General features: G+C 46.6%; 2 protein-coding genes across 8 annotated transcripts in view; both read left to right on the top strand.

The window, feature by feature from the left end:
• Positions 1 to 18,146, top strand: part of SMIM11 (small integral membrane protein 11) — a 67,915-nt gene that overhangs the window by 12,368 nt on the left and 37,401 nt on the right. For 4 of the 7 annotated variants that reach the window (XM_044939351.1, XM_044939353.1, XM_025281204.2 and 1 more), the window contains exon 4: positions 110 to 287. In XM_044939351.1, coding sequence (XP_044795286.1) covers positions 110 to 274 — 165 coding nt within the window. In that variant the 3' untranslated portion in view covers positions 275 to 287. Of the gene's footprint in view, positions 1 to 109; positions 288 to 2,778; positions 2,961 to 10,079; positions 10,450 to 18,146 lie in introns of those variants that run through there. The other 3 variants (XM_006062837.3, XM_025281193.2, XM_044939356.1) reach the window with 2 other exon arrangements.
• Positions 4,791 to 7,253, top strand: C1H21orf140 (chromosome 1 C21orf140 homolog). Its single transcript, XM_006062836.3, has one exon. It carries the CDS (start codon positions 5,661 to 5,663, stop codon positions 6,414 to 6,416), a length of 756 nt encoding a protein of 251 aa, XP_006062898.1. The 5' UTR covers positions 4,791 to 5,660; the 3' UTR covers positions 6,417 to 7,253.

The raw sequence follows: 18,146 nt of genomic DNA, 5'->3' as shown, positions 1-18,146 counted from the left end.
GCCCAATGCTTAACAAGGTGCGCAGGAGATGTGTGCTGAGTGAAGGGACATGAAAGAAAATTCCTTATCCATGATCGAACGTCTCCACAAGTTTTCTTTCTTCTTTAAGGTGCTTGAACACTTCCCCCTGCTGCTGTATATCTTGGCAGCGAAAACACTAATCCTCTGCCTGGCGTTTGCCGGAGTCAAAGTCTACCAGAGGAAACGATTGGAAGCAAAGCAGCAAAAGATAGAAGCTGAGAAGAGGAAGCAGGCGGAGAAGAAGGAGAGCTAAAGAGGAGTGAAAGGTATGGGCTTTGCAGACTGAACTACACAGCGGGTTAGGGCGGGCCTGCCCCTGGATGTGATGAGAACTCTGCCTCCCTCCGGCCTGAGGCTCTGGGAGGGCGCAGGGCCCCACCTGCCCCGGGAGGTCGGGCAGCTCTGTGTCAGGTCCAAGTGCAGGTCCTGACCTTTGAGCCCCGTCTGCTGGGGGGCCACAGGGGATGGACAAGTCCTCGCCTCTGCTCCGAGCCTGCAACGGTTCTCCCTTCACAGGAGCAGGGGTGTTTGACAGAATTTGGGTCACAGGACTCTTGAAACTTTCAGGAAAGTTGTGGACCTTCTCCCTGGAGAAGCTAACATACTAGAAACACCTAAATTGGACCTAACATTGCAGACAGGGATGAGGAGGACGTGGGATTGCAGGTCACGTAAGACCTCTACCTGTACCTAAGATTAAGAAACCCTGCTGACCTCAAAATGAAGTCCGACTCCTAGATTTGGCATGTTAAGTCCTTCTCCACTCGTCTTCACCCAGGTCACGTGTCCCCCGCTGCTGCCTCTCCCCACGCTCCTGCAGACCACCTTGACCATGGTAGATTCTCTTGGCCTTTGCTTGTTAGTCCCCTGGCCCAGGACGCCTTCCTTATGACCACTCCACCGGCACAAAATCTTCCTCATTGCTATAGCCTGGTGCCTGTCTCAGAGCTTTTCTGTGTGTGTGTGCGCGTGCGCACTCAGTCGTGTCCAACTCTTTGTGACCCCCACCAGGCTTCTCTGTCTCTGGGATTCTCTAGGCAAGAATCCTGGAGGGGGTTGCTATTTCCTATTCCAGGGGATCTTCCCGACCCAAGGATGAAACCCAAGGTCTCCTGCGTTGGCAGGCGGATTCTTTACCGCTGAGCCATCTGGGAGCTGTCCCATAGCACAGGGGCTGCCCAGAACGTGTTTGTTTTTAAGGCACCAGGAGGAAGTTATTCACCCCCCAGCTTACAGGCTGGACTAATGACAGTCAGCAGGTTCCTTCATTGTCCTGTGCTCACCCAGTTTCATCACTTTTCGGGTTGAGGTCTGTGCTTTTCTCTAAAAAATGAGAGGACTCACATATGGTAGCAGGGAATCCTAGATCAGTGGTTTCCAAAGTTGCTTAATGATCAGGTTGCCTGGGTTCTTTGTTACAATGCAGATTCCCAGGGTCCAGCCTCAGAGCGACTCCGTTACATCTGTGGCTGGATCTGGGCACCTGTTCTTTGAAAACCTCTCAGGTGATTCTTCCACTGTCTTCTCAGCAGCTGGGTTTGGTGACCTCCAAAAGCCCTGTTAACCCTGAGATAGGCTTCTGTAGAGATGATTTCCTTTACAGGACTCATAGATTTTTTCATTAATAATAATTGCAATATGTCTTACATGATCTGTGCTAGCATTTTCCTAAGCATTTCACAGACAGCCACGTTACTGACCACTCCTGGCAGCCCTGTGTGGTCCATTCAGACTGAGAACATGGTCCACCCTGTACACAGTCAAGGACAGACAAGCAGAATTGAACCCAGGTCAGACATCCAACCGCAGGGCCTCACCCCTGGCTGCACTGTGTCCATCCTCAGGATGGAGCCGTGGGAAACACTGGGCTCCTGGTCCTCCCTCAGGATAGGGGATGGTCCTCTCATCACCCACTGCTCCCTGGGCCTTGGCGAGCTGTACGCGTTACAGGCAAAGGAAGTTACTGTTATTAAACCTTGCCTTCTGGAAAAAAAAGCATTTTTATTGACTGAAATTTAGGAGCAAGCACTAGAGTGGGGGTGGGGAGGGGGTGGGGTGCTTCCCAGGTGGTGCAAGTGATAAAGAACCCACCTGCCAGCGCAGGAGACATCAGAATCATGGGTTCGATCCCTGGGTCAGGAAGATCCCCTGGAGGAGAGCATGGCAACTCACTCCAGTGTTCTTGCCTAGAGAATCCCCCTGAACAGAGGAGCCTGGCGGGCTACAGTCCATGGGGTCACAAAGAGCCAGGCACCACTGAAGCAACCTAGCACGCACTAGAGCAGGGAAATGGGAGTACTTGGAAATTAAAAAAGGTGAGGGAAGGCAGTTTCCATTGAAGTGCTGCCTGGACTTCTAATCCAGACAGAGTCATCATTTTGTGTGTTAACTGTGGAGAGGAAGCAGAGATTAGATGTGAGATCACAGATACTTCTTCCCTTCCCCAAATGTCCATGGCAGCCCAATGTGAAGGAGAGATGCCTGGCTTGCCCACCCAGCCCAGAACTGACCAGGGAGCTCTGGTTACCCTCCCAGGTTGGGGGCTTATCAACGCTTAGCCCGGAGCCTTGTTTTACACTGAAGGGATTTTTAGATGAAAGGAAATCGTGATGCTAAAAATACATGCATCGATAGAGAAGCCTCTGCGGTTTCTGTTTCAGTTTAAATAGCTGAGCATAAACATAGATGCTGAGCAAGTAAAACGCTCACAGTTATTCTGCCAGGCAGTCATCGCCATCCCTTTGGTCTTCCTTCTAGATTTTGTGGTGTAACTGTCAGCTCGAGTGGACTCCAGCTGAGAAGAAAGTCTTAATTATTGAACGACATGTCAGAAGACAAACTCACAGCCTCTAGCCTAACTGAAAATGATGTGAATTTTTATATGCTTTTAGAAGAACCAGTATTTTGTTTGCTAAAATAAAATAACCTTTGTAGAATAAGCCAGAGTACATGTGTGCCTGTCTCTCTCCCTCCCCCTCGCTGTCTTCTGTGTAGTCAGAGGAGGAGGAAGTTTTGTGTTTCCAGCATTTCCTTGCCGTGGGCGCCAGATCAGAGGTGCCCCTCTGGAGAGGACTGGGCTGTAGACAGTCCCCATCATCCAGCCCTCCATCTTTCTTATCTGCTCCCTGGCGCATCCACTCCTTGTCTCTTTAGCTCCTCCTGCAAGCACTGTGGCCCTTTCTCATGTTTGCATCCTTGGGGTAGAGGGAGGCTGTTCACCCCTCCAGCGGCGTTGGCACCTCTGCTGAGCCTATGAGGTTCTTGCAGGGAGGAGCTGGGGTGAGACCCGCCTGCAAGGGTGGGTACCAAGTCTAGGAAGAAGTCAGGCTGCCGAATCCCTTTGCGAAGAAGAAAGAGGGGCCCAGGTGTGCTTTGTCCTTTTCCCACCAGTTTGCTTGTTGGGATTTGCTGGCATGAGATGAAGGACAGGATGCCAAGAAGACTTTCAGATTTGAGATAGCAGGGCCCATAAGTATTTTTCTCTGCATCTAACAGATTGAGGTCTCTACTAAAAAGTTCCTGTTTCTTCACTTCTCTCAAGATACTGGAGAGGATGGGGAATGAGGAAACAGTAACCAAAGCCATAGATATGGTGGAATATTTGGTCTCATTGCTTGCAGCCACATGGGCAATTTGCAATTTGCAATATTAGTAGATCTCCACCCCGACCCCCACGCCACCCTGGCCCAGATTGGTAGAACTTGGATTTTTAAGCATAAGGGATAAAAGGAATTACATTTTTCTTACATTTTGCTATGAGTGCTGGATGCTCCTTGTCACAACTTAGAAAACAGAATTTATACAGAATCAAAGTTTTAAATGGCTTCCCATGTGGCTCACTGATTAAGAATTCACCTATGTATGCAGGAGACACGAGTTCGATCCCTGGGTCGGGAGAAGGAAATGGCAACCCACTCCAGTATTCTTGCCATGGACAGCGGAGCCCGGCGGGCAACAGTCCGTGGGGTTGCAAAGAGTCAGACAAGACTGAGCGACTGAACACACAACACACACACAAAGTTTTAAATATCGGAGATTTTGACTCTATAAGCTACAAATCCCAAAATAATCAGAGGGGGACTTTCCCCTGACATTTCATGGAGAATCTATGCCTACCTAGTTCAGGTTTATTTTAAACACAGGTGATTGCCTAGACTTTGGGGTTTAAACCTCAGTTTTGGAAATTGTGGAACATCTTGCCATCTTCTTGGAAAATTGGGTAGCAGATGATCTAAGCATGGGAATAAACCACTGACCATGCCCATGGGTTTTCTGTAAACCGTTGGGGGTTTAACTCCTTCTTTCTGATACTCTCTTCTGCCACTGCTGCTGCTAAGTCACTTCAGTCGTGTCTGACTCTGTGCGACCCCATAGATGGCAGCCCACTCGGAGAAGATAATTAATCACTGTAATGTTGCTAAGTCGTGTCTGACTCTGCAACCCCACAGATTGCAGCCCTCCAAGCCTCCCTGTCCTTCACTATTTCCTGGAGATTGCTCAGATTCATGTCCATTGAGTCAGTGATGCCATCTAACCATCTCATCCTCTATCTCCTCCTCCTCCTGTCCTCAATATTTCACAACATCAGGGTCTTTTCCAATGAGTTGGCTCTTTGCATCAGGGGGCCAGAGTATTAGAGTTTCAGCTTCAGCGTCAGTTCTTCCAATGAATATTCAGGGTTGATTTCCTTTAGGATTGACTGGTTTGATCTCCTTGCAATCCAAGAGACTCTCAAGAGTCTTCTCCAACACCACAGTTCAAAAGCATCAATGCTTCGGCGCTCAGCTTTCTTTTTGGCTCAACTCTCACATCCATGTGTGACTACTGGAAAAACCATAGCTTTGACTATAGGGAGCTCTGTGGGCAAAGTAATGTCTCTGCTATTTACATGGACAGAAACCATATGCATGTTCAGGCCTCACTAGATGTGTCATGACGTGCCACTGGTGCTCAGAATGGATGAACGAGTAAATATAAATATGACCCTCATGACCCACGTGGCAATGAGTCAGGAGCTTGGCTCATCACTGTTAACAGGTTGCTGTCAGGGACTGAACTGTGTCTCCCCCAAATCTCATGTTGAAGCCCTGACTCCCAGCACTTCAGAATGTGACGGTATTTGGAGATAGGGTCTTTAAAGAGCTGATTAAGGTAAAATGAGGTTCAAGGGATGGACCCTAATCCCAAAGAACTGGTGACCTTATACAGAGAGGAGATTAGGACAGAGACAGGTGGAAAGTCCAAATAAGAACACAAGAAGGTGATCATGTGCAAGCCAAGTAGAAAGGTCTCAGGTGAAACCAGACCTGTTGATACCTTGATCTTGAACTTCCAGCCTTCAGAACTGCAAAAAAATTAATTTCAGCTATTTTGTTATGCAACCTTAGCAAACTAACACACCTGTGAGTCTCTCTCCAGACCTACTGCAGATGTGATGCACCATCATGGATAGCCAGCAGTTCCCATTCCCGTATCATAGAAGCCAGACAGGAATTGTTCTCAGTGTGTTCCATGATGCTTTAAAATCCAAAGTGTATCCATGGGACCAGCTCAGCTGTAAGAAAGCCCTTTATGAGGTCATCACCCTACTCTGGCCAGAGGGAGACAGGCAAGTTTTGAAAAACTCTTGAAGACCTCCCATGCCTCACTTTGCAAAACCTCTTTTGAGAAACATCATTACCAGAAATCTATTCAATAGCATCCAAAAGAAGCAATGTCTCCAGTATTTGCAAACACTGAGAACACTGCAATACGATGGGTTTACAACAGTATATTTTGGGGAAACTGATATCCCTGAGAGTCTTGTAACTGGGGAAGATTTTAGTGATGGTTATTACATGCCGACTCCAACCTGGTGTGTTGTGCATGCTGGTGGTAGTGAAGGATGGGCGCCGTGGAAATATCGAATGTTCCTAAGGGATGAGTTATGCGTCAGACAGGAAGACAACCTCTTCTTCGAGTTCTGTGATGTGGTGAAGAAGGCCTATGGCAAGTGCGCCATTGTGGTCAAAGAGAGAAGGCAGCAGGATGAGACGAGGCCGAAGGAGGGCGAAGAGACTGAGGCCCAGGCCCATGTCCCTTCGGTGGTTAACTTAACAAGCGTCACATGTTGTCCTGAGGTAGCCAAGTCCTACGGCCATAAACTACTCACTCTGCCTTCTCCTTACAATTACCTGAACCCTTTAGACTCAGCCTGGTCTTCTCTGAAATGGTTCATCATCAATAACAGGAAGGAGTTTTGTTTTCAGTCTGTAGATGGTGTCTATTCTTACCAGTATATACTCTTCAGTGATTTAATCAGCAAAGGAATTGAAAGGATAAACCTCAGCAAATGGAGGACAATAACTAACAAAGTACGAAGATGGGAAAATTACTATCTTGGTAAACTTTCTTAAGGGTGGTGATCCCTCCAACCAGTGGTAGGACGGTGCTGTGGGCATGATCTTTACCGATTCTGTTGGCCTTGATTCTGGACCACTGTGGCCAAAGACACTCTAATAATGACCTCACAGGGATCCTGTGAGAACTGAGGTTCCTAAGGGCTTTGGTAAAGTGCTTATGGGTTGAGGGGTTTCATTAAATCTTGTTGGTGAATTAGTAATCTTGACTCTCATTCTTGTCAAGGCCACTTTGAGGGCTGAATCCTTTGGGAGGATTCAGGTTAACCCAGTCCAAAGGAGCCTGGTGGTCAGTTGAGGTGAACAGAGCTGAAGGTTGTATGGTCAAAATTTAGGTCTGGGAGAAAAAGAGAACCGAGTGTGTGGTCACAAAAAGTTGAAATTAACTAGTGTGCCTACCGGTTTCAGTCCACCAGAGTAACCACGGGGAGGCAGTTTACCATCGACAGTTGTGGTCTAGATGGTGGCTGAACTGGCTTTTTCCTCCCATTGCTTGAAAGCGAGGAGGCAGAGGGGTGAGCAAGAGACACCCAAGGAAGTGAAATCCCATGCAGATCCTCCAAGGCAACTTGGTGATCCCCATGAGGAACCTGGGAAGCTATGACAGTAGTTGGTTCAAGTAGGACTTGGTGGGCAACCAGGTGACATAAACAAGAGTGTCTACAGCACCTACTTATCCAATTCATCTCCTATTCCAACTGCAAGAGTCCAAACAGTTCAGTTCAGTTCAGTCACTCAGTCATGTCCAACTCTTTGCCACCCCATGGACTGCATGAATTTACTCAAACTCATGTCCATTGAGTTGGTGATGCCATCCAACTATTTCATCCTCTGTCATCCCCTTCTCCTCCTGCCTTCAATCTTTCCCAGCATCAGGGTCTTTTCCAATGAATCAGTTCTTTGCATCAGGTGGCCAAAGGATTGGAGTTTCAGCTTCAGATCAGTCCTTCCAATGAATAATCAGCACTGATTTCCTCTAGGATGGACTGGTTGGATCTCCTTGCAGTCCAAGGGTCTCTCAAGAGTCTTTTCCAACACCATAGTTCAAAAACATCAATTCTTTGGCACTCAGCTTTCTTTATAGTCCAACTCTCACATCCATACATGACTACTAGAAAAACCATAGCCTTGACTAGACGGACCTTTGTTGGCAAAGTAATGTCTCTGCTTTTTAATATGCTGTCTAGGTTGGTCATAACTTTCCTTCCAAGGAGTAAGCGTCTTTTAATTTCATGGCTGCACTCACCATCTGCAGAATCTCAACAGGAGGTCATTAGAGCATCATGCCGGGAGCAGGAGCTCCGCCCATGGCAAAGGTCATGAGGAAGGAGGCTTGGCATACGCAAAGGCGGGATCGAGCCTCAGGAGTCCCCCTGGAAATTCTCGAGCATCTACCTCCAAAACCAGAGTCTGCCTACTTTCTGCTTTGTGCTCTCACCTACACCTCTGACTTTACGGGGGGGCTGTCCCCCACTACCTCTCTCTGAAAAAAGAGTTAGCTTACAGCTCCAGTTAATAAAGTTCCTGGGTGTGATAGTGTTTCAACCTACAAACTCCTTTGGAAGTCCTCTAGCCTGCCTGAATATGTTTTTCCGGCCACATGTGATTGCTCAGAGCCTCCCAACTGTGAGAGGGATGAGATGTTCTAAACTGTCTAAATACAGATTCCTTTGAGCAGTTAAAAGATTGATTAGAAATTGTATTGGTGAAGGGTTTTTCACTTGTTGGGCCAATGTTTGCTGCTAAGTCGCCATATCCCTTACCTGCTGTGTCCCTGGCAGTGTATTGATTAATATAATTGGTGTAAGTAGTAGCTTTAATGTTTGTAACCTTGGACCCTTGAGTTAATTCTTTTTCTTGTTATAGCCCACCATACCTTTGCCCTATAGGAATGCAACTTTATCTAATGCTTTTGGAGGGTGGCGCCTGACTTTAGAATAATCACCTTTGGAGAAAAATAAATTTCTTAAAATGTTAACAGGCCTCCGGGCCAGAAGATGATACAAATCACCTAAACTTTTGCATATGATAAGTTTGCAGGAAGAAAGCCTAGCTTACTGCATGATTCTACCCCTTCCACCATTATCCTCAATGCATAACTTAAGGTATAAAAACTACTTTGGAAAATAAAGTGCGGGCCTTGTTCACCGAAACTTGGTCTCCCCATGTCATTCTTTCTCTTACCTTCTGGCTGAATTATTCAGCCTCTTTTCTCCACTGAATTTCCTCACTGAACTATCCTTATTTCAGCTGCTTTTCTCCACTGAATTTCCTCACTGAGCTATCCTTATTTAACCACTCTTTATATCCTTAATTAACGTTTAATTAAGCAATTGTTTCCTGATCCTCGCCTATGCTGTCTCCCCTTTGAAACCCCTGGATCCACCGGGGCTGGACCCCGGCAGCATCATGCATTTGCCTCTTTGGACCCTGGTTGCTGAGCCACCTGTGGTTGATACAACAGCATCCTATTCAAGTTTGGAGCTGCTGTTGATGGTAGTTGTAAGGATTAGTAGTGGCATTTTTCACTTTTATAGAAAAACACCTGCCTCCTATTAAACATATCACAAAACTCACTCTTGTTTATGTATGTTCAAGCATTAATTTTACAATTGAAGTGATTATGCTAGGGTATGTTGAAAACAACATCTGACTTGCCTATACATCAGATGGTGAGACTAGGTTTCTGCTAGCCAATATAAAAGTGAAAAATGCCACCACTAATCCTTACAACTACCATCAACAGCAGCCCCAAACCTGAATATTTGCTTGTTGCCCTGCCCTACCTACTTCCTAAAAGTCTTTGGATTATGCAGAAACATTCTGTCAGAAAAGAGATGTTCAGTGATTTTCAGCAACTAAGTGGTGGACTCCCACAGCATTTTGTTTTCATGCATTTTATCTGGGGATGAATTTCACCCAGCACTGCCAGTCACTTGGAGCCAGACAGTCTCAGCTGCACCTCCAACTTTACAGCCTACTGCGCTGTATGAGTTTCTTGTGACAGCTGGAACAAATGACTACACACTTGTTAGATTAAACAAACAAAAACTTATTCTCTCCCCGTTCTGGAGGCCTGATGTCTGAAATCAGTTCCACTGAGTCAACATCGAGTTGTCAGCAAGGCCACCATCCCTCCACAGGCTCTAGGGGGAAATACATTTCTTGCCTCTTTCAGCTGCTGATGGCTGCCAGCATTCCTTGACTTGTGGCCACATCACTCCAAACTCAGCTTCGGTGGTCACATGACTTTCTCCTCTTCGTGTCAAATCTTTGTTTCCCTCTTTTTTTTTTTTTTCTTGAGGACAAGTAATAGGACTCAGACCTGCTTGGTGACTTCAGTGTCAGGGGCCTGAGCGTGGGGATGTTGAATGCCCCCACCTCACATTTCTCTCACACCTGTCCAGAGTTCTGTATTGAAAAGCACTAAGAGCTACACAAACTTACCTCATTTCATCCTCACAACAGCTGGTGATGTAGGAATTGCCATTGTCTCCATTTCTCAGAAGGGTAAACTGAAGCACAGAAATATACATAACTCGCTCCAGTGTGGAGGAGCTGAGTTTCAAATCCAGAGTTCCCGGTTAAGAGTCACTATTCACACAGCCCCTCCACCAATGAGCATTCATTCATTCTCATAACAGTCCCTCCATTTTACAGATGGGGAAACTGAGACCTTGAGCAGACACTTGGATCAGTCAGATTCTAAAGCCTACGTGTCCAGCTGCATGCTTGGCTTGGTTAATGAAGCCCACCTTTTCTTTCTCACCGCACAATTCACAAGGCATAAGGCTCTCTGACATCAGACAGGCATCAGCCAACAAAAGAACTGCCTCTAACTGGACACCACAATAAAATGTATTTCAGCACACAATCAAGCCAGAGGAGATGCCTTTTCAAGACACATGATTTTGCAGTGAGGAAAAAAAAAAAAAGAAGGTTTTAGGTTATCAAATGAACGAGATAGACCAACAGGAGTTATTTTTCTTTGAAAGCCAAAATTATCGAATAAAGTGAGATTAGGATTGTATTCCTTCAAGGATTTGTTCAATCATTAGGAAAACAAGAAGGGGAAAGAGAACATTGGTGTAACTGGAGATCAAAGGGCCACTGTCACTGTGCCATTGGGGTATGTAACATCAGACACGTCATTAAGAAATGCTGCTTTATGCCCAGCATGGGAACTCCCAGCAGAAGAGAATGGGAAGCGCACTGGGCTTCAGGAATCAGATGGACCTCGGTAGAAGCTCAAGTTTCCAGCTTGTTAGCTAGGAGACTTTGGACAAGTTACTTTACTTCCCTGAGGCTCAGTTAACTCATTTGCAAACTAGAGTTAAGGGCTTTAAATGCTTAGCACAAGCCATGCCACTACCTCAAGAATTCCCGTTATTACAGTACAGGCTGGGGTTCCAGAAACACAGCCACGGTTAGCCCTACTGTCGCTGACCTCATTTCCTTTTCACTCTTTTAGGAAAACTCTTGCTGCTTTTTATCATTTGGTTGTAATAAGGGTAGACACAGCCATCTTAAGATACTTTGATCAAAGGAAATGATGTTCACTGGCATTTCTTTTCAGACCATCTGTGATAGGTTAGGGAAATAAGGATAATAAAGTTTCTCCTGGTGGGGTGGACCAGAAGGGATGGTGAGGATAGCCTGGAATCTTTTGGGGGGGCAGCACTTGTATGAAATAAACGGTGGGTGTCAAGACACAGCAGCCCTGGGCGTGTGGACACGTCCCCTGGAGGAGACTCTGTGATGTTGGTGGCACTGATTCCTTCCAAGAGCTTGGCTGATGGACCCTCTTGTCCTCTTTGGTCCTCACCATCACCAACAACCACGTTGCCACTCCCTTTCCACAGGCCAGACTGCTTTCCCCCACACGCCCCCGACTCTAAGAGGTGGGATGTTGGAAAATGGCCCTGCCCTGGGATGAGCCCAGAAGTAAATAGGAACACAGAGCCAGATGCCTCCTGGCTCTGGCTTTGACCACTCAAGGAAGGTCCAGGCTCAGTTGGGTTGATGGAGCCCACACCTGGCCAATCAACGGACCAAGCTGCTCCCCCACCCCAGGCAGTACAAACTCCTTCCATCTGTGACTGTTTTACAGAATATTTTTACATACTTGACCTCATTCAGTTTAGACAACCACCCTGTATATAGGCAGGGCAGTGATCTTGAAGCTCATTTTACAAATGAAGATGAGGCCAGGTGGTAACTGACTCACCTAGGGGCATGCACATACCCCTGTAGGGACAGGAGGGTCAAAGCTAGAATCCACGTCTTCCTGTTGGGAAGCCCTCACATCCCTCTCTAGCTGGCTGTATGGGTCAGGCAGGATCAGGCCAGGCTACAAGTAGTGGAGCCCTAACCACAGAGGTTTAAACAAAGTAGGAGATAACCCCCTAACCCTGCAACCAACACAAGAAGTCCTAAGGTTCTAAGGTGGCAGTTCACGGTTAATAGGATGGATCCATCGCCATAAAGAGTTCAGCGTCCTATCTTTTTCTTCCACTGTCCTAGACTTGGTTTCGTCCTTGAACTCCTAGTCGAAAATGGCTGCTGACCAAGTCATTGCATTAGCATTTCCAGCAGAAGAGAAGGAGAAAAAGTGGAAAGAAGGACCTATCCTTTTTCTTTTAAAGGACTTTCCAGGAAGTCTCACCAACCAGACTTAGGCTCAAAGGAAGCTGGGAAAGGTAGTGTTTACTTTGGGTGGTGAGGCGGCATCCCTGCTTTCCTTCCTTTGGATGTGACCACTCGTCCACTCAGCAAAAATGAGAGCAACTTCTATGTGCCTATAGTCTGTGCCCTGGACAAGAGTCCAAAGAGAGCAAGCTCAGGTCCTGGGGGCAGTCAGGCTGGTGGTAAGGAGCACCTCTTGGTCAGTGAGACGCTGGAGGTGGGGGAAGTGAGGGGTCAGAGTCCAGGGCGGGTGTGGGCAGAGTGGCAGGAAGAAATGAAGCTGGAGCCAAGCGCAGAGGAAGAGGTATGGCTTATCACGGAGAGAGGGAAGGGACCGCCCGCCCAGGCAGAAAGTCAAGTGTGCCCAGGCTACCAGCTTCCTTAGTCGTGGGTTCTGTGAGCATGAAGCTGTGTATGTGTGTGTGTGTGTGTGTGTGTGTGTGTGTGTGTGTGTGTGTAAGGGGGCATATAAAGAGTGGGGAGCAGTGTGAGTGGAATGAAAGGAAGAATGCAAGTGTGGAAAGGACAGGGTGGAAACAAGAAACAGTGCATTGCGTGAGAAGGAGTCTGGGCTCTTCTAGAAGGAAAGGAACCAACCATAGCCCACCGCAGGGTGCGGAGCAGGGCGGTGGGCTACGGTTTCCAGGTTAGGATGGGGAAGCATAACTTTGCCCAGTGAGGAGTCCAGCTCCTGGTTAAACACCCTTGTGTGGTTTTCCAGGCCCAACGGCGGCAGTTACAAAGGTGTCACCTGGCAGGGCTCGTGGGGACAAAGGCTGCCCTCCCGCAGCAGACTTGGAGACCAGCCGTGCCCTGCAATCTCTGCAGGGAGCTGTAGTTGAGGACTCAGGGTCCCCCTGGCCTGCAGGGAGAGGGGACTGCAGACCTCAGGCCCCCAGCCTCTGCCCGCTGGGGCCGGGGGCACCCTTACTATGCTTGGAGCCCAAGATGTTGCCTCAAGCAAAGTGGAAACTGAGGCCACCAGCACAGCTCCCCTGGGCACCCCCTTGGCCCACATTTAGCAAGGCCGTTAGTGCCCAGGCACCTGGATGCCACCCACCCCCACCCAGCCAGCTTCCCTCCCCCCCATTCCTTTTGCGTCTCCCTCACCCTGTGACCCAATGCAAGCTTACTCCTTCTGGAAAATCCTTTCCCTGTCCCCTGCCTTCCCCTCTGGCTCCCATTGGCTCTGTCCCCTCCCGTGAGGTGTGCAGCAGGCAGCAAAGCTGGGAGAACTTCTTTACAATTTTCAAATAACCAGCTTGCTGTGTTTTCAGGTGAAGTCCCTGCAAACTTAATTCAGTGGGGCTAATTGCGAATCTGAAAAAAAAAAAAAGTACAGTACCAAAAAAAATCAATATATTAGTGTTCAACACATCTGGCAAGGATTGGGCCAAGAAAAGTGAAAAGTGAAAGAGAAAGTCACTCAGTCGTGTCCGACTCTTTGGGATTCTCCAGGCCAGAATACTGGAGTGGGGTAGCCTTTCCTTTCTCCAGGGGATCTTCCCAGCCCAGGGATTGAACCCAGGTCTCCTGCACTGCAAGCAGATTCTTAACCAACTGAGCTAGCAGGGCCAAGGAAAATATTGGGCCAATATTTGAAAACTAACTAGTTATTTGTAACTAACATTGCTCAGTGGACAGAGGAGCCTGGCTGGCTACAACCCATGGAGTCACTAAAGAGTTGGACACGACTTAGCCACTGAACAACAACGAACCTATTGCTCAGGCATAATTGGTTTCCTGACTTTGCAGACCACACACACACGTACACCTTCACATACACACACACACACCTTCACATACACACACACACACCTTCACATACACACACATACACAGCCCTTCACATACACACACACCCCTTACACACACACACACCCCTTCACATATACACACACACCTTCACATGCACACACACACACACACTTGAAATAAGAATGCAAATGGCACTGTTTCTTTCTTTTTTTTAATTGTTCATTTTATTTTTGTCTGTGTCAGGATCTTGTCTTCCGCCCCAGGCTTAGATGTCCCACATGTGGGATCTAGGCTCCCTGCTTGGAGATGGGACCCACGTCCCCTGCCTTGGAAGGTGGGTTCTTAACTGCTGGACCACCAGGGAAGTCCCCCAAATGGGCGATTTCTGTTTCCTCATGCCCTCCCCGCTCTTAACAGCCTGGCCTCTGTTCTCAGCGTGTCCTCTTGAAGACCTGATGACCCACAACTTCGAAGACCAAGAACTGCCTTCACGGTCCTTGCTCAGGGGTGATAAGTGCAGCCTCAGAGCTGATCTAGAGGTCCATATCCTCTCTGCCTTTGACAGAGAGGTCAGCCTTTCTGTGCCTTTGCTTCCTTATTTGTGAGATGGGGAAGATGACAACCGTTGGCGGTCATTGATGTCAAGCGGGTATTCAAGTGAAGGGCTGAACGAGGATTCGCGGCTCCCTTCTCTCACCCACTCCTCATTCTACCTCTCCAGATGCTCTTTCCCAGCCTGGCTTCTGCTTCACCTCCCACTCCCCATATTTAAAGCCCCAAAGGAAGATCAAGGACCATCTCCTCAGAATCCCCTGAGGGGGGATTCAAATTTGTACATGGATTACCAGTCTCCCCAACAAGGGTTCTGATGTGTTGGATATGGAGCCCAACCCAGGAACCTGCATTTTAAACAGCCTCTTGTGTGCAAGAACCCAGCCTCAATCCTCTTTTCCCTGCAGATGCTCTATCACCCCTGACTTCCCTCCGGGGTGGAGGAGACCTGCAGGATCTCAGCAGATCCCGGGCCCCTGCAGGTAGCTGGGAAGATGTCCTCAGGCAGGTATGCTTCCTTGAGATGAGAATTTCAGAGATAGACTGGCGAGAGGTGACTTTTTAATAAGCACCCTAGACTTTTTGTTTGAAATATTTAGCTGCCGAAATACATTATGGATGTCTCTGCCTCGTTAAGCAAACTTTCACCTTTTCTGAACCACTAGATTCATCCTGAGCAGGTTAACAATAAATGGTGTCACAATGTGGGCTCGGTGATCGTACAGACGAGGTCTCAAGCCTGGTCTGCTGCTCACAGACTGTCTCTTTTGCTCTGAGGTATGTCTGCTGCTAACAGCCTTTCTTCATTTCTGCTTCTAATATGACCTAAGCTTGAAACCCAACCCCCTCTTCCAAATGTGTTAGGCACTCATCTAATAAGATTACATAGGATCCTACACTCTCCTGTATGTGGAGGACACAGATTTCAGTTCACGCTCTTTGAAACATCTTCCAGCTGCCCAGGGATGGTGTTCTTCTTACAGATTCATTCTCCATTATGGTCCAGAGAAGGGCTGGATAGATGCAATCAAATGGGATCCTGAGTGTGGGCTTCACCGGTCACTCCATCCTGTGCATTCATGTCCAACCAATTATTTAAAGTCAAACTAAAAATCTACTGACTTCATGTATATGGATTGGAATAGTATCAATAACTCCAACAAGTGATTAATTGTACAAACTACCATACAATTGCACTCATTTCTCATGCTTATAAGGTTATGCTCAAAATCCTTCAAGCTGGACTTCAGCAGTACGTGAACTGAAAGCATCCAGATATACACATTGGGTTTAGAAAAGGCAGAGGAACCAGAGATTAAATTGCCAACATTTGTTGGATCATAGAGAAAGCAAGGGAATTTCAGAAAAACATCTACTTCTGCTTCATTGACTACACTAAAGCCTTTGACTGTGTGGATCACAACAAACTGGAAAGTTCTTCAAGAGATGGGAATACCAGACCACCATACCTGTCTCCTGAGAAACCTATATGTGGGTCAATAATCAACAGTTAGAACCTTGCATGGAACAACTGACTGGCTCAAAATTGGGAAAGGAGTACAAAAAGGCTGTATATTGTCATCCAGCTTATTTAATTTCTATGCAGAGTACATCATGTAGAATGCTGGGCTGGATGAACCACAAGCTGGAATCAAGATTGCCGGGAGAAATATGAACCACCTCAGATATGCAGATGCTACCACTCTAATGGCAGAAAGTGAAGAGGAACTAAAGAGCTTCTTGATAAGGGTGAAAGAGGAGAGTGAAAAAGCTGGCTTAAAACTCAACATTCAAAAAATGAAGGTCATGGCATCTGATCCCATCATTTCATGGCAAATAGGGAAAAAAATGGAAGCAGTGACAGATTTTATTTTCTTGGGCTCTAAAATCACTGTGGACAGTGACTGCAGCCATGAAATTAAAAGACACTTGCTCCTTGGAAGGAAAGCTATGACAAACCTAGACAGCATATTAAAAAGTAAAGACATCACTTTGCTGACAAAGATCTGTATAGTCAAATCTATGGTTTTTCCAGTAGTCATATATGGGTATGAAAGTTGGATCATGAAGATGGCTGAGCACTGAAGAATTTATGCTTTTGAATTGTGGCATTGGAGAAGACTCTTTAAAGTTCTTGGACTACAAGGAGATCAAATCAGTCAATCCTAAAGGAAATCAGTCCTGAATATTCATTGGAAGAACTGAGGAGAAGAACTGACTCATTGGAAAAGACCCTGATGCTGGGAAAGATTGAAGGCGGGAGGAGAAGGGGACGACAGAGGATGAGATGGTTGGATGGCACCACTGATTCAATGGACATGAGTTTGAGCAGGCTCTGGGAGTTGGTGATGGACAGGGAGGCCTCGTGTGCTGCAGTCCATGAGGTCGCAAAGAGTCAGACACGACTGAGCGACTGAACTGAACTGAACATATGGACTTTGTGCCCACTGCCTGCCCACTTTAACAATCAAGAGTGTTTTTTCCAGGTGGCAGAAAGAGGGTATGGTGAATTGCAAAAGAAAGTCAGCCTGTGTGCCTGTCTTTCACTGGGGCTGCAGTTCTTGAGCTAATTCAATACCCTGCCTGCAAAGACTTGAATTTTGCACACTCGAGACAAAATGACAGTTCACTTCAAACTCCAGCAGCCTCTTGCATTTCCTTTGTATTTTCTTATTTCCTTAGAGCTAAAGATGTTTCATAAATGTGCATAATGGATTCCGTCAAATGAAGATATGGACAAAATGATTTAGCAGGTCCTTTACTTGACTGTTGAATGGATGGGGATTTTCTTCCCAAGAAGGTTTTCTTGGGACTCAAGTTTAGGCAACACCAGACAATAGGATTGAATCCTGTGCTCTCCAAGCACCTTTCTCAGAGGATAGAATCAGCAGATTTGGGTTGACAATTGTGGCCATTTTCTCTTAGAATTTTTCTTTTAGTAACAGGAACCATTTTCAGATCAAAATTGATATGGTTGCTTAATATGGAGAAGAGAAGTCTGTTTGCTTGGGTGAAGCAGTCATGCTAATCCTAGAGGCTCCCCCCTGTTCAACCACCGCTTTCTCTCCTCTACCCAACAGGGCCCTGTGGCCTGGAGCGATGTGAAAACATTGTTTAATACAATGAAGTCAATTCTAAGACAATAATTATTTTCTTCTCTCTCATCCTATCTTCAGTTATGTATGGATATGAGAAACATGCTCAGAAATATAGAAGAGACTGGATAATGTGACCTTTGTGTAAATACATGTGTGTAAATGATAAACAATATGCATATTTGCTTGCATCTTCAAATATAAACAACAGAAGAATAAACCTAACACTAAATAAAAATGCTTACCTATAGGGGAAGGGACATAACAGGAGGGAGGAAAAAAGTAAGAAGTCTTTTCTAAATGTACCTTGTTTTATAGCTTTGACTAGAAAATGTAAACATTTTACATTAAAAAAAAAAGAAAACTAAAACAGTGATCTATACAATATGCTAGAAAAATGAAGCTAATGAACCTAATTGCTTATCATGTCAGTAAACAAAAGAAACAAATCCAGTAGCAAAGTATACACCTACCCTCCAGATTACGGTCTATTTATAGTATTTCCTGGCCTTCCCTGGTGGCTCAGCTGGTAAAGAATCCGCCTGCAATGCGGGAGACCTGGGTTCTATCCCTGGGTTGGGAAGATCTCTGGAGAAGGGAACGGCTACCCACTCCAGTGTTCTGGTCTGCAGAATCC

The sequence above is a fragment of the Bubalus bubalis genome, chromosome 1 (assembly GCF_019923935.1).
Source record: "Bubalus bubalis isolate 160015118507 breed Murrah chromosome 1, NDDB_SH_1, whole genome shotgun sequence".
NCBI lineage: Eukaryota > Metazoa > Chordata > Mammalia > Artiodactyla > Bovidae > Bubalus > Bubalus bubalis.
Note: the sequence above shows the minus strand (reverse complement) of the source record. Positions and strands in the feature narration are given on the sequence as shown.